The following is a 16982-nucleotide window of genomic DNA, read 5'->3' on the forward strand; positions in this document are numbered from 1 at the left end:
TTGTCACTACTGACATTTTGTACCCGTTATCTCCCTGTGGTTGGGGGCTGTCCTGTGCATTGTAAGGTGTTTAGCCTCATCCCTGGACTCTGCACAGCAGATTAGTATCCTCTACCCTCTCTGAGTTGTGACAATTCAAAATGTCTCCAGACATTTGCTGAATGTCACCTGGGGGATGGAGAGGCACAATTGCACTGGTGAGACGATCCATTGTAAATGCTTGATGTATTACTCAGATTATGAGTAAACCTCTACAAAAAAGCCATCCTCAAACATGCTCATGGGGCTGCAGAAATGTCAGCGTCTTGGAAACCACTCTTCTCCCATCCCCTAGCAAGTTAGATTTAATTCTGCTCCCCCAACATGAAGTGGAGGAGACACACAAATTTTCACAAGTGAAGCAGCATCTTATTTGGTGTTTATTTATTTAGCACCATTGCCTAGTTCCATTGCCTAGTTTTCTTTCAGCCCTGGCGGCCAAAGCCTGCTAATTTGCACAGCATTAAGTATCCTTTGCTCCCCTCGCCTATTCCACTTCAACCAAGGATTTGTCTTTTGCTTTGAAATTCCACTGTGCAAGCTCCTTTTTAAAAGTGTTGGGCTGCAACACATTTGAACTCGACGGGGGTAACACTGGGGGTTCGGTGGTAATGGGAGGGAATGTCCATCAAAGGGTGACAAACTCTGGGGGGCATCTCTTCCCTCAAAATGTCTCATTAGGGTCCCCAGGCTTGGTCTCCATCTCTGCTGTAGCCTGCAGTCCAATTTAATTGAGCGACGGCCTTGCTACGGCACACTGCTCTTTCGACAGGAGGGTAAACTCATTCTGTCCATCATGACATTTGCTTTCTTAAGGCCCTCGCAATATGCAACTTAAATAATTAAATGCAAGTCACATCACAGCCTCCCTTTTCAAGCCTGTCTGAGGGCACAGTGGGTTCTTTCTGATAGTTAGCTTTTGACCATGTGATTTTTAGAAGCTGGCTGAGTTTTTTGTTTGTTTTGTTATTGTTCATGACACTTCTCCTCACTAAAACCCCCGAAACTCAGCATAGTGCACATCCAATGTGCATAGCTAAAAGGGCTGTGGATTTTCTGATGTTGGATGAATAGTGACTAAGAGAAATTTGAGACCCCTGGTTCTGGCAAGGGTCTCAGAGCAGCCTGCTTGTCACGGTCAGTACTTTTCGTTTGTCATCCAGGAAAGTGTAATGCTGGGAGACAAATCCCTTGTGTCCCACTGCACATGTCCATCCACTTCGAGCTGGGATGTGCCTTTTAAAAATAAAGCAAACCTTTAAAATGACCTAAAAAGAGAGAAATTCCAGGAAGGACTAAAGATAACTCTTACCTGTAGTGTCCATTTTAAACAATAGATTTCTCTGGGGGAACTTGGAGTGATTATAACGAGTTTGGATTTCGTTGAACCCAATGCTGATTTTGCATATTACAGAGATTTGTCATCTTTAAGTAATGTGCCAGATGAATGCTTTAAAATAGATGCGACTTTGTGTGAATTTTCTATAATATAGCAAGATCTGATTGCTCTATTAATAGCCAAAGTCCTTGGCCTTGAGAAGGCAGGATGGCAGCGTTTTTAAAATTCATCATCTCTGCATAATTAGTTGTGAATCTCTAAATATCCAAGCTGAGGAATTAACCAGGAACTAGAGCTGTTATCCCTCAGCGTCCCTTTTAATATTGTTCCATAGTCATCATTTCCTTGTGTTTTTCTAATTACTGCAAAACCAATTGTTTTTAACTCAACTTCCCTGGCTCTTTGTAATTTGTTGAATGTAATCACCTTCAAGTGAAGAAAATGCACTTCTTGTTTGGGAAATTGGGGCTTGATCAGCTGAGTATCATCAAGTGGCTGGGGGACGCCAGTGCCAAAGTTTTGCATATTTTACCTGACCATTGCATTTTGAGGGTATGAGGCTGGAGAGGGCATGCTGGAAAGTGAGCCCCTTGTTGTGGTGATCTATAGACCCTACTGGGATTTTATTTGGAGATGTACATAATTTTATAAAAACCAAAAAGAACTAGGAATTCTGGTTCCTTACTCTGAGTGGCCAACAATATGGCACTAGGCACTAGAAAACAATGGTTTTGGGTACTGGATTACCTTCTCTCTCAGACTTGTTTCAGTCTGTATGTCTGATTATAAGCACCTAGGGCAGGGCTGTGCCATTGAACCTTCCCTACTCCTTAGTGTCTAGCAGTGACCTGGACACAGTAGAAGCTGAACAAACCAAATAAACTAGTGTAGAAGTCAAGTCTCTCTCTTGCTTTCACTCTTTCCCAATCTTCTATCCTCTAGCACTAGGATGTGCTACCCATCTACTACCCAGTTCTACTTGAAGATCCTCAAAGAACAGATATTGGAAGAGCAAAAGTTTTCAACCTTTACTTCTCTCTTTCATAACAGGGGTGTGATGCACACTCATCAGTAAGAGTGGTTCTCTGTGACAATAATTCCCAATTTGAGACAGAGACTATGAGAATCAAGCCAGGAGGCACGGGACTATTTAGACAAAGCAAAACAAAACAAAACAAAAGGATTCTGATATGCCTGCAACAGCCTCCATGAAGTTTCATCATTGAAGAGTAAACTAAAAGTCTATATCCTTGAGAAAAAATTGGACAAATGGATTCATCATTTTTCTCTAGCAGTGTCCTCAAAGAAGAAGAAAGGTCCTTATTGTATTTCTCCCTGCAGGTAGCCACGCTGGGTCTTTCTTTCTCTGGACAAGGAAATGTATGCATAAGGGGCTACACAAGACCATAATCAATGCAGTGAGATGGCTGCATTTTTATTTGACACACATTTATTAAATACCTAGGATATGCCATGTCCCCTGCTAAGTTCAGAGCATGAATGACCAGCAATTTTGGCACTAATGAGGGAGTTGATTGTGCAAACAAACAGGTAAAATATCAAGTGGAAATGAAAGAGATACAGGGTCTTACAGGGGAACAGACAAGGAGTAGTAACTGGACTTTGGGCGTGGCTGATGAAGGGGCATCCTGAAGACTTCCTGTTGGGGGTAAAGTCTGAACTGAACCTTAAAGATGAAGCAGGGGTTAAGTGAAAGGTTAGAGAAGAAGGGTGTTAGTACAAAAGCCATTCCAGGGAGGCCAGACCATATAAGCAAAAGCATGGAAGCCTCCAACAGCATTGTGTGTTCAGGACATGCATAAACAAGGCATAAAGTATAAGCCAGGAAATGAAAAAAAGTGAAGCTGGAGAAGCAAGACCGAGGTGGGCTTTGTGAGCCCTGTAAGAGGAGGTGATTGGATTTAAAAAAAAATTTTAAGTAAAACAAAATTTAAAATGTGTCATTTAAAATATTTTAAACTTTATTTTGTGCAAGAAATATTATTTTAACAGAAATAACTCAGACCCTTATTACAGATATACCTTAAATCAGCATTAATAAATATGGCTTCTGAGTCAACATTCATTTATTCAATACGCAGATTTTTATTGAGTATCAGGTTTTATGCTAGGTCTGACTGCTGAGGAAACACTTGACTTGGTCCTTTTCCTGAAAGGGCACAAAGATCCAAATCATTTTAGATTCTATTAAGTAAATTTAACTCTGAACCTTAAGCAAGTTACTGTTAGCTGGGTGGTGCTCAGTTTCCTCATCTATAAAATCAAGACAAAATGTCTATTTATAAAGTTCTCATGAGGAATACATAAGAGAAATTTAGGAGGCAAAACATCTGGCCCTTAACAATAAACCACTGTAGGAGTAGTTATATTGGATCCAATAGGCTGAAACTGGAATGATTTGGCTGTGCAGTATTAAGAGTACAAATGAGTTCAGTGAAGAATAAGCACAGAATAGACTCCACAGAAACACGGCAGAGGCAAGAGATGCAACCAAGTGGGCCTCTGAGATGAGAGAATTTCCATGCTAATGCGGGGACTTAACTCTGTATTGCCTTACCGCTCCTGCTAAGAGTCCAACAAGCATGAGGTTCCTAGGTTCTGCTCTCAGATCCTCCCAGCATAGCTCCAGGGCAAAAGGACAACTGGGACCTCTCCTTGCTCTTGAAGTTGTTGTTTTCAAAACCACTCTACTGAGGTATAATTGACAGACAAAAAGCTGAACATGTTTAATGTGTACCTTGGTGATTTTGGAGAGATATATGTACCTAGGAGAGTGGACTGTGTGGGTGATGGACAACCCTCGAAAAGTTCCCAGCAAAGGAACAGCATGACAGGCTTTTGCATTTCAGGGAGGGCACTTCGGTGGCAGTGAGGATGATGCATTTAAGGGGCATGAGACTGGCAGCAAATTGACAGGGTCTAGAGACAAAGGGAGGCAGCAGGCTGCGTGAGTCAGATGGGGGCCAAGGCCGAGGCAGTGCTGGGGTGAGTGGGACAGAGGCAGACCTGAAAAGCCTCTAAGAGGGGAGGCAGCATGCCTTGGGATGGCCAGAGCATGGACGATGAGAGGGGAAGAGTCCAGGGCGACTCCTTGCTTCATAGTTTGTACTCCTACAAAGACGGCGAGACATTCAGTGAAGACAGAGAACCTGGGAGGCAGAGCAGATTTCTAGAGGAAAAAAGAGAGGTTTCCATTTGGATGTTTCCTCTTGGGGTGTCTGGCAGGGCTGGTGATTGGTGACACACAGCCAGGTAGATGAAACAGAAGCTTGGGAGAGCTGGATTTACTAGAATTGTTATTTTACTTTTTACCAGCCAGGTCCAGTGGATCCAGGTGAGACTCCCCTTTTCTCCCTTCATCCGGAGATTGGGACCACACTAGGTGTTCCCCACTTCCTACAACTGGCTTGCTCGCTCCTTCACCTTTACACTGTTGTCCCCTGCACATGCCTTCTCTGAGGACTTGCCTGCTGGAAAAGGGCAGGAATGTTTGTCATGCCCAACTTGGCAAATTAGAGTGGGTAGCTCTGTGAACAAAACCACAACATTACTTCTGTCTACTACTTCACCCGCTGGGCCACCTATCCAGCTCCTAAATCCTGCTCCCCCCACTGACTCTGCTAACAACTAGACTTTCTAAACATTTTTCAGAGTGAAGCTAAAGAAATCAACCTTGAAAGAAAAGTTGTGTATTTATTTCAGTGTGTTATGAACCTAGAGGCAGGGTTTTAGAAAGTAGACTTCTTTGGCCACATTCAGGGTGTTGCAAACAAAGGAAGTGGGCCCCCAAAACCAGGGAATGTGGGGCCACAGCCCACTCTGTTTTGAAGGGTGGGTTCCAAGTCATGCTGTGACCAGCAGGGTGAGCAGCTAGGGAAGGAGCTGGGGCCAATGCGAGTGGGTGGTGGGAGGGCACAGGAGACAGGCAGCAGCCTCTGCAAGCTTCCTAGAAGCTATGGAGGACTGACTGCCACTATCAAATGTCCTCTCCTGTGTAAGGGAAATTCCAGGGAACTGGTCGGGCACAGTGGCTCACCCTGTAATCCCAGCACTTTGGGAGGCCAAGGCAGGAGGATCACCTAAGGTCACGAGTTCGAGACCAGCCTGGCCAACATAATGAAACTCCATCTCTACCAAAAAAATACAAAAATTAGCTGAGTGTGGTGGGAGGCACCTGTAATCTCAGCTACTCAGGAGGCTGAAGCAGGAGAACTGCTTGAACCCAGGAGGTGGAAGTTGCAGTGAGCCAAGATTGTGCCACTGCACTCCATCCAGCCTGGGTACACAGTGAGACTCCATCTCAAAAAAAAAAAAAAAATGCTGCGCACAGTGGCTCATGCCTGTATTCCCAGCACTTTGGGAGGCTGAGGTGGGCAGATCACGAGGTCAGGAGTTCAAGACTAGCGTGGCCAATATGGTGAAACCCCGTCTCTACTAAAAATACAAAAATTAGCCAGAAGTGGTGGTGGGTGCCTGTAATCCCAGCTACTCTGGAGGCTGAGGCAGGAGAATCACTTCAACCCAAGAGGCGGAGGTTGCAATGAGCTGAGATCATGCCACTGCACTCCAGCCTGGGTGACAGAACAGGACTCTGTCTTGGAAAACAAAAGAAAAGAAAAAAAGAAATTTCAGGGAACCAAGGAGAAAGGGTGTGTTTGAAAAGGGCAGCTATCTTGGCAAACATCCAATAAGGCTTCACGATCTATTGGTGAATTCCATCCTGCAGGTTGGGGACCTCTATTAAGAGCCTTGTTATTTCAAAAGGGACTCCAGGGGTAGGACGGCCGATCTCCCTTTCACAGGCACGTGCGACGAAAGCAAGGAAACACTGACTCAGGGGGAATAAAATCTCCACCAGACACTCAAGGCACGTCCTCCTGTTATTGTTTTTCTCCTGTTTCTATTTTCTTTTTATACAACCTTTGCCAACATTTAGAAAGTTAATGGTGCTGCATCCATCCTTTAATGCCCCTTCCTAGGGTTACTGGAAGCCAGCACACACCCACAGCCATGCCAGCTGTCTGCATAGAACATTTTCCCTTCCTGGCAGCATTGCCACAGCTGGGGCTGACCTGTGGCTGTCAGGGTGTGCGAGGACAGATCTCTGGCAACACATCCTCTTTTAAAGGCAGGTCACAGACACCTTGGTGGAGGGAAAGACTGTCTTGCTGTTTGTGCTGCTTCTAGGACCTCACCACCTTCTCCCAAGAAGCTAAAGCAATAGAATAAAATAAAGATGTTCATTTTCAAAGAGGGGTTTGCTCTGGTTGGAGGAAATAGGATAAGCAAAGTGAGTTGACAGAGAAAAATATTCAGGCTGGGACTCACTTCATTTTGCAGAAGGATTTTAAAACAACTTCAAGCAGTAAATTTACTGTTCATCATGAGGTCATCCAAAGCCACAACCTAATGCGGATTCTTGATTGCCTTGCGCAACTCATGTAGACAGGCATATGATGCTGAAACATGGGCCCTACGGTAAGTGCACTCATACCCAGGTACTGTCTCATTTGGAGTCAGTGAATTTGTTTTAAATCTTGTCTCCTTTTTCAGGACACTTAGACCATCCTCCCCCTCCGTTCCTACTTCTCCTGTCTACACTGGAACCCCACTGGCAGAGGAAGGGGTAGGACAGAACTAAAGATTGCTTGCCACTTTTTAGTAACAAGCAACAGACAGAATCATGAGTCTCCTCCTTGACATACCTTCCTCACTTGGCTTCTAAGACGCCACGCTCCCCAGCCCTCCTCTTCCTTCACTGGGTCTTCCTCTTCTCTGTGACTGAGATAAGGTAGGAGGACCTAGTCTTCTCTTGGGCTACACTCCCTCCCTTCCTCATCGCATTTGGACACACAGCTTCAAATGCGGTTGATGTGCTGATGACACTCAAATTTACATGAGTTCCAGACTCTCCTAGCCTCCCACCTACCCACCACTTCCACTTGCAGGCTTAATGGGCCCCCAAATCTAGCATGTCCATGCAGAACTCCCATTTCACTTGGCAGAAGGCAAGGGCAAATCCAGCCTTTCTAAGAGCCAAAGCTTGAAGTCATCCTTGACCCTACGTTTTTTCCAGTATACCAGTGAATTGTATTATGTTTTTTGTTGCTGTTGTTTTTGTTTTGAGACGGTGTCTTGCTGTGTCACCCAGGCTGGACTGCAGTGGTGCAACCATGGCTCACTGTAGCCTCAACTTCCAGGGCTCAAGCAATCCTCCCACCTTCCTCTCCCGAGTAGCTGGAACCAGAGGTATGTGCCACCACATCCACTACACCCATCTTATTTAAAAAAAATAATAATAATTGTAAAGACAGGTTCTCACTATGTTGCCCATGCTGGTCTCCAACTCCTGGCCTCAAGTTATTCTCTTGCCTTACCGTCCCGAAGTGCTGGGATTACAGGCATGCGCCATCATGCCTGGCCTGAGCCAGGTGGTATTTTTTTTTTTTTTTTTTTTTTTTTTTGAGACAGAGTCTTGCTCTGTCGTCCAGGCTGGAGTGCAGTGGCGCGATCTCAGCTCGCTGCAACCTCCACCTCCCAGGTTCATGCCATTCTCCTGCCTCAGAGTAGCTGAGACTACAGGCCTCCCGAGTAGCTGAGACTACAGGTGCCTGTCACCACGCCAGGCTAATTTTTGTATTTTTAGTAGAGATGGAGTTTCACCGTGTTAGCCTGGTTGGTCTCGAACTCCTGACGTTGTGATCCACCCGGCTCAGCCTCCCAAAGTGCTGGGATTACAGGCGTGAGCCACCGCACCCGGCCATTAGGTGGTATTTTTAATTAGATTTGGAATCCGACTGTTCTCACTCCCTGTGTTGTACAAGCCACATGCGACTATATTTACATTAAAATTAATTAAAATTTCAAATAAAAGAGAAAAGAAGGAATGGCCCAAATGACAACTCTTAGGAAAACTGGAGCACAAATTAAATTTAAAAATTCAGTATCTTACTTGCACTGGCTGCGTTTCAGGTGCTTAACAGCCATGTGTACAGACATAGAGCATTTCCATCGTTGAGGGAGGTCACTTAGCCAGTGCTGGTCACTGTGTGGAGTGCAACCACCCTGGTCCAAGCTATCAACATCTCTTGCCTGGATGCCTGTAACAGTCTCTTAGTTGATCCTGCCTCTTCAGTTTTCTCAATACAGCAGCCAGAGGCATCCTTTTTAAACTTTGCACGTCATGCCACTCCTGGGCTTTAAGTCATCCAAATTCCCTCTCAAAGTAGTGGTTAGTCCTCAGAAAGGCATACAGGGTTCTAGGGGTTCTGGCCCCTTCTCATTTGGCCTCATCCATCAGGTTGCTCTCTCTGCAGCAACATGCGAGCCTCCTGCTACTCCTGGGCTCCAGAGCTTGCTCTGCCTCAAGTCTACCGCATTGGCCATTCCCTCTACTGGGAGTGCCCTTCCTGGCTCACTCACTCTCCTGCTTCAGCTCTCTCTGCTCAAAAGTCACTTTCTTAGTGAGGCTTCTTCTGACTATTCCACTTCAGTTTCAACTTCTCCTCCAACTGCCAGCACTCTCACTCTCCCTTTCTCTGCCTGACTTTGTCTTTTCTGTAGCACTCATCTCCTATGAACGAACTATATACATTTACTTGTTTATGATATCTATTGTTTACTATCTGGAAGGGATCTTTGTCCATTTACTCACTGCTGGAAAACTGGCTCAGAGGAAGCTTTCAACAAATACTTGTTCAATAATGACTGGAGAACGTTCGAGAGCTGAAAGGGCCCCTGGAAACCATTCTTGGGTGTGTGGCTGAGGGTTGGTGAGGTGAGGCTATTCCCTGAGGACTCACAATGAGCTCAAGGGAACAGCATGGATTAGGAGCTGGCATCATCCTAGGCATCTTCATTGGGCGAGCTCTGTGACAATGAACTCCCCTTCCCCTTCATCTATCACAGTCAGAGGGACACCAATGAACCACAAAGAGCCAACAGGGACAACAACCAACTAAAACATCAGGGGTATTCACCATTTTCTTCTTGGTAAACCTTCGTGTGATTCAACCATCAATCCTACCTCTCTGATAACTTATAAGAAGCAAGGGACAAAGTGGTGATTCAGATTAATGAGCTCTTCTTACATGCTACTCTAACCCTCCCTCCCCCAACGCAAATACCAAGATTCTCTGAAAACTGGAAATACACATGGCTACTAGATTACGTTTTTTCCCTAAACATATCAAACTTGTTTTAAAAAAATAAAATTATGGTTTCATTACATAGTTTATAAATTAGTATGTTAGAAAAAAGTTGATTAGTAGGAAAAGAATAGCTTTCCATTGCATCATTACAATATTTCTGACAATCCAGAATGAATTGGAAGAAAAGCAGAGCCCAGATCACATTTTGTGTTAGGGATTTGTCTGTTCTCTTGTATCTGAAAGGAAGTACCATCTGAATAGACATAGTTTTAAATGCCTAGAGATAATGACTTTTCTACTGCCAATTCTGGCTCAAAGACAAAGATGGTGAGGGAGCTTTGACCTCACAAACAGACCTGTTCATAATGGCACAGCTAACAGGTCCAGGGCTACACAGCATGACATTAGCAGAGAGCCTGGAAAACTCCATCCACAGCTCACTGGATGATTTAACTTGCCAGAGTATATAATTAAGAACAGTTATCTTTATAGTCATTCCTTCATTATTGAGATAACTCGATTGGAGGCTGTTTTAGACATGCTGGATTCAGAAATAAAATCCTTACAGACTGCACTGCAATGTCACGAAGATTACACCAGAAAACAAATGGATGTACATAGACAATCTTCTGTACGTACCAGAAAATTAGATCTCAGGAGAGACATGAAGAAAAAACATAAAATCAAAGAGGGTGGGGGCCGAGCACAGTGAAAGGTATAATCAGCGGCTTCCCAGAGAGAGGAACCTGCAGGGCCAGCAAGTTCGCTGGTTGTTACCTGGGGCAGCGCTCTTCAGTGCTTTCACTAACTGTCCCCTTCCAGCTCCAAAACCATTATCTCCATAGTCCGGGTCACTGTCACTATTACTGCCACCGCTGGCAGAGTACGTACACATTCTGGGTGCCTTGTCCTAAATGAGTAATATGAGACTGTTAAGATAATTCATACAAATCAAAATGAGGCAGAGCATCCTGTGAGGATGCGACACAGTTCACATCTGGCTGTTAATGTGTGCACAGAATTCCATTCCCACTGCCCAGCCCGCCGCTCACCCGAGAGCAACTCTGGTTTGCCGGTTTTTCTGCCTCCTGAGGAGCTGATGCTGTCTACTCAATTACCAGAGCTGCAGAAATAGGCCTGCAATAATGAAGCTGTCGACGGCACTCTGCCGTTGTCCCAGGCTCAGGAAGGTCCCCACAGTTACCTGGTCTGCATTTTGTACACTTCTTTATAGGGTCTTATTTTTCTCAAGTGCCTATTATGAGCTGCTGTTCCAAACCTAATGGCTTATTTATTTAACTGATCTCATCATTGCCTTCCAAGTATCAGAAGGTAATAAAACAATCAACCTTGGGAACAAAAGAATAAATGTTTGCCTCATTTATAATTTTCTTTCAGCTCCCAAAAGGACAGTAGCCTTTAGAAAAGTAAGCAATTGCTGACTCCATGTAATCCTCAAATCTGCTGACAGTTCATGGGCTGAGGAACCTAGTTTCCCCTCTTGCTCACATGTACACATCACCTGACCCCATCCCCTAAGGATGTCACTGGTGTGGCAATGATGCTGTATTCAGAAATTGCTGAGGCGGTTGACGCTGTATGAACAGTATTCCCCTCTGTGCACATAAGCAGAATACTGGATCCAGGAGTGCAACTCCTATGTGTTGAATCGAGGTTATTTGGGGCCCTTTTTTCTGTTTGTAGAATGTCCTGTTAGAGCCTATTATTCCTCCCTAAGCCAGATAGTTCCGATACAGATGCATTAGATGGGTCTCTGAAGTTTGTTTAGAAGGGTGTCATTTGGTTGGGGATTGTAAAAACACATTTTAGGATGTAAACTCGCTTATCTGGGGTTATAAATTCAAGCACTCATTTCCTTTACTCCTTCATTCATTTACTTAGTCACCCTTCCATTCAACAGTGTTTACTAAGTACCTACTCTGTGCTAAGCAGTATGCTAGGTTCTAGGGGTGGAGAGCTTAATACTGGAGATACCAGTAGTCTAGCAAGGACTAAGTCCATGAAGAAAGACAAGTCTACTGACTGTAGTTCTGGGTAACGTGTGTCCAGAGCTCCAAAAGGACCCAGTCCAGTCTGGACATGATGAGGTACATCCTTTCATAGCTCCATTCAACAAATGCTAACTGAACCAGGCATCGTGCCAGGTACTAGAAATATAAAGCTAATTCCTGCTTGAAACGTTCCCTATCTGGCAGTCAACAAAGCAGGGTTCTGAGTTTCAAGGATTTCCAGTGCATGGGGCTAGTGCAGGACGATGAGGAAGGGAATCCTAGAGAGGTGTGTCCATTGGTGGATGTATGTCTTATGTGAGGAGTGCAGGTCCCCTCTGGGTCAGCAAGAGTAACTTTTTTTTTCCTTTTTACATTCTTGGAATTATTCAAACTCCTTTGCCATCAACACCAACTGTTGTTCCTGAACTGGTTTTCTGCTCTCCAATTCCGCATGTCTGTCATGATTTTCTAAATTTTACAGCTCTCAATTTTCTCAATTTGCCAGTTTCCCAATCCTCCCAAAGCCAGCGCAGAGTCCTTTGGAACAGTGGCAGCAATGCTCTGTGCAAAGTGTGTTCCATGGATCAGCGGCATCAGCATCACCTGGGGATTTGTTAGAAATGTGTACACCTCACTCCATATATGCCAAATCAGACACAAGTCTATGTGGGCAACAAGATTGTAGCCCTTCAGGTGGTTCTGATGCCTGCTCCGGTTTGGGAGGCACTGATCTGGAGGAGCCCTAACATTCTGTGTTTGACTTAAGGCATGGCAGAACACAGCAGTTTCCTCCTTTGCCTCTCAGACCCACGTCCTGTGGAGGCAGCCATCCCAGGTGCTGCCCTGGACTTCAGAGGGCCCAGTTCCAGTCTTGGCTCCACAGCAACTTTCCCCGGGACCCTGAACATGGTCCAGCAGGACTCTAGTGTTCCCCACTGGAAATTGAGGCTATGGGCCCAGAGGATCTGCTCCCCTACTTGTACATGGTCCCCTTCCATACTGAGGCAGATGTTCAAGGCTGAAAGGTGGTTTGGCCACACTGAGTGAGGGAGACCTCAGATGTGGGTGAATCTGGGTATCTCATCATCATAGTTGGGCAGAAACTTTAGTAAAAATAGCAACCAGGGCTCTTGATACCAGACCTGGGAAAGCCAAGGGCAGCAAAAGCGGGAAGGGCCAAGGAGGGGCCAGGAAGTTCTGGAAAATGAACCATGTGTCTTCCTCCTCCTTTCTCACCACCAGGCACCAGGGCAGATGCTGCAGTGGGCCACCCCAGGACAAGTGGTGAAATGGCAAATAGGCTGACCATGGTCAGAGTAACCTGCTGGAAAGGGTAAACAGGAGGGTGTACCACATAACCCCCACTAGGGATGAGCAAGGAGTCCCTGAGCCAGACACCCATAGCCACCCACAGCCACCCATCAGGAGTTCCATGTGTGTCATCTCAGGGCAGATGAAGAACCCACTGCAAAAATGAAATGCAGGGCTCACGGATTCTAGCAAGTCATTTGACCACACCGAGCATCTGATTAGCCATCCTTAAAAGCAATAGAATTAGACCTGCTTTCCCTGTTTCATAAGAACAAAGTAAAGGTTAAAATAACTACTGAGATACTGAAAAAATAGAAAAAACATCATTCCAATGGTGCCCACATGGCTTGGGAGAGTGAATGCTTGTCCCACAATATCTAATCAGGGGAGTGCATCCATACCCAAGAATCTGGGTGCATTTCAGAAGCACTTTGATTTCTTCAGAATAAAAGTGTCCCAAGAACCCACAGTATTCCTTAATAAGGCAGGGAAAAGGGTGAACCCTAGACCTTGGTTTATATTCAGTAAACCAACAGCAAATTTCATTTAAAGTGAAATCTATCATAAAAGTGTTTTTAGGGTACACTTTTTAGAATCAGGACCAACAGGTGGATGGCACCCTTCACCTCCCCCGACCCCTCACCTGGGTCCCGGTGGCAGCATCTTCACTCCCCCAGTCTGGAAGCGGCTGGCTTGCCATTGGGTCTTCAGCATATCCGAATGATGAGCATGTCTGAGGCCTTGGCTCTGCTTCATTCTGCTTTTGGGAACTGACTTTTCCTAAATGAGGACACGTATGTGGAATCACATATCAGCTTTCATCAACATTTTACAAGTTTAGGGAAGGAGGTGGGGGAGACATTCAGAAATAATAAAAAAGGTCCAAATACAGTGAAAGCTGGGCTTCCTGCCACTCTGTCCCGCTGTAGTCTGTGCTGCCCAAAACATCTGCATAATTATGTATACACATCTATAGAAGCCCCTTTTCAAGACCCCGAGGCAAACTGTTTTTAGACTACTTTTCTACAAAATGTTGAAAGACTACAGGTTAGAAAGGGTTCAGCAGGCAAACCATTCAGGAAACACTAAAGTTATTCTTCAAATAATGTTATTCATCCAACAACAATCAAGTTTCTTTTTTGGAGGACTTCTCAGAGGCTTCGGTGTGCCAATGGGTATTAGCATAGTTTCCGAAGAGAGGATTTGAATTTGCAGGCTTCCTCAAACACAGGGAATCCCGATTTTCCTAAAATACTTATTAAGGTCATTTTGAATAGTGTGGATTGGGAAGCTTTGCTTGGAGCCCTTAAACATCTCTCAGGGCAGTACTTTTCAAGCTTTAATGTACATATGGATCAGCTGAGCTTTTGTTCATGCGCATGCTGATTCAGTAGGTATGGGGTGGGCTCTGAGAGTCTGCAGTTCTGACAAGCTCCCAGGTGATGCTGATGATGCTGGCCCATGGACCACATTGAGTAGCAAGGGTGTAATTAGCAGAGAACAATTAAAGAGAGTTTCCCCATTACCCGTGAAAGTAGATTAACCTGCATAGTGTATGCCTTTGTCATGCCAGAATGGAGAATTGCTGTCATTATCCTCCAACCTCAGTGATTATAAGCAAGACATGCTGTGACAGCCTCTCCAGAGCATTTTGTTTGTGAGGGGAAGCTAAGAACTGTGTTTTCATCAGCACTGTGAGTTTTGTGTAGTGACTTCCATTTTTCATATGGGGATAAGAAAAATAACCAATTCAAAGGTACACATTTGAATTGGCAGTGACTGCTCAAAAAGGAGGTATAATCTCATTTTCTTTTTGTTCCAGCTAGTCCTCATTCCCTAATTTTTAACATGCATAACCGATGGACACAGAAAAGAGAAGCACTGGAAAGTAGGCCCTGCCTCTGGACCACAGATATCATGTCAGGACAGGAAAGTTTAGGATGGGTGACAAAAATTTCCTGCAGTGTGTTCACCTCACTCTCTACCATATACTACCTTTTTACAACTCTTCACTGTAATTTAATTAAGATAGAACCCAAAGCCAGGTGCGGTGGCTCATGACTGTAATCCCAGCACTTTGGGAGACCAAGGCAGGCGGATCACCTGAGGTCAGGAGTTCAAGAACAGCCTGGCCAACATGGCGAAACCCCATCTCTACTAAAAATACAAAAAATTAGCTAGGTATGGTGGCACATGACTGTAATTCCAGCTACTCAGGAGGCTGAGGCAAGAGACTCAGCTGAATCCAGGAAGTGGAGGTTGCAGAGAGGCAAGATTGCATCATTGCACTCCAGCCTGGGCAACGGAGTGAGACTCCATCTCAAAACAAAAACAAAAACAAAAAAGACAGAACCTTAGATACCTGGTGCAGTGTATATTAGCAGCAACATCTGAAAAATCTCCTTCTGATCCCTTATGAAGCAATTCAAGACTTGCGGTTTCTATTCAATTTGTTATAATGACAGTGTTTAATCATGGAGTCTACAGCAGCCGCCGCTGAATTGAGGTCACACATGTGACTATTCAGGCATGGAGTACACAATCTATAACTAAGATTTTGCCCCTGAATCTCTGGAGGCTGTGTCATTAATTAACAACACATTTATTTCAAAAATAATATGCATTACAGTCTTTAAAAATGTAGTCTTGACTTGGAATGAGCAGAAGTTTGTGATGCAACATTCGTGGCAATGGGTATTCCTATATAAAGGAAGAACTCAGCCATGGGAATAGCCCAATCACATTTATTCAAAGATTTATAATTAAAAGTCTCCTTTTCTAATTTCTCAGAAGCCTATAGCATAATCTCCACTTGCAGCTCCTTTCTAATCATCAACTCATACATGAAAGTGTTCGATTTAAAGTTTTAGTTCCTATATTTATGCATGTTGTAAAAGCAACATAAGACATAAATACAAGTTAAAAATTATTTAGTGTCATCCTGGGCTGCAATACACATTTTTAATCGTGAGGGAACAATGAAGAAATGATGACCCTTAGCCCAGCCCTGTCTTTCATCATGAAGGCTTGTTTCAATTGACTGCTACGAAGGATAGTACTTCTCAATGGGAAGGCTCACTCTATTCTATTGCAATTAGTGCATGATCTACTGCTGATTTATCAAACTATGTGTTTTATAGTTCAACATATAAATATATTTTAACTGGATAAGAATACACCAGAATATGTATGTTTCTGGTTAGAAGGCAAACAACATTGTAGTTAAATCTATATCTTGGGCTGAAATTGGTCTATATTCAGAGTTAAGTTTTACAGGATAAAACCTCACAAGTGTATGTTGCATGGTTTTTTTCTTAATCAGTTCATATATCCATATACCAGTACTTACATGTCTGTTTCCTTATATGTGTGTATACTGCTTGATGTAATACTATGAGTAGATATTGTCTTATACACATTATTTTGCTTGTTGGTGAAGGACATGAAGGAATTTTCACATATCTACATTTTTATCAGGTAGGTCACTGACTTACTCATCTCCTGGTGAAAAGTTTCCCTTTCTTTTGTCAGCAAATGTCTTATTAAGGGTGGGAAATTGGCATTTTACCTGAGGAAGCTGGTTTGGGGAGGCGGCTCTGAAGAGGCCGCATCCCTCTGGCGGTCATGATGGGGTCGGATGTGGAATGAACAATGGCACTATCTGCAGGGCGCTGGTGGTCTGTGGAGGAAGGCACTTCACGTTCAAGGGTTTGGGCTCTCATGGAAGAAACTGCAGAAAGGGCTGACTGGAGAGGCAGGAGAGGCTCAGCATCCTCTGGGGAGTCTGGCTGGCATAGGTAGCGTCCTGTCGAGCGATTTCCCGAGTCTGGGAGTGGGAAGGTTCCGATCCCACTGTCCAATGTTCTCATCTGGCAGTTGGATTCTGAGATACAGAGACAGAGAGAGAAAGAAATAGAGAAGTCTCACATAAAAGGATAAAAGAATCATGGAAATTGGGGTATGATCTGGAGGAAAGGAGACACCTAGAACGGTGAATTTAAGAAAAAGAAAAATGTCACAAGGACAGAAAACCAAACACCGCACGTTCTCACTCATAGGTGGGAATTGAACAATGAGAACACTTGGACACAGGGTGGGGAACATCACACA

The 16982-nt window shown here is 44.3% G+C and overlaps 1 protein-coding gene across 7 annotated transcripts in view; it reads right to left on the minus strand.

The window, feature by feature from the left end:
- NCKAP5 (NCK associated protein 5) overlaps nucleotides 1–16982 on the minus strand; it is a 990571-nt gene that overhangs the window by 44189 nt on the left and 929400 nt on the right. For 5 of the 7 annotated variants that reach the window (XM_063694773.1, XM_063694772.1, XM_055380086.1 and 2 more), the window contains 2 exons: nucleotides 16441–16755; nucleotides 13516–13652 (listed from right to left, as the gene is read on the minus strand). In XM_063694773.1, the coding sequence (XP_063550843.1) occupies nucleotides 13516–13652; nucleotides 16441–16755 (452 nt within the window). Of the gene's footprint in view, nucleotides 1–10326; nucleotides 10460–13515; nucleotides 13653–16440; nucleotides 16756–16982 lie in introns of all 7 variants that reach the window. The other 2 variants (XM_063694774.1, XM_063694775.1) reach the window with 1 other exon arrangement.

The sequence above is a fragment of the Gorilla gorilla genome, chromosome 11 (genome assembly GCF_029281585.2).
Source record: "Gorilla gorilla gorilla isolate KB3781 chromosome 11, NHGRI_mGorGor1-v2.1_pri, whole genome shotgun sequence".
NCBI classification, from domain to species: Eukaryota; Metazoa; Chordata; class Mammalia; order Primates; family Hominidae; genus Gorilla; species Gorilla gorilla.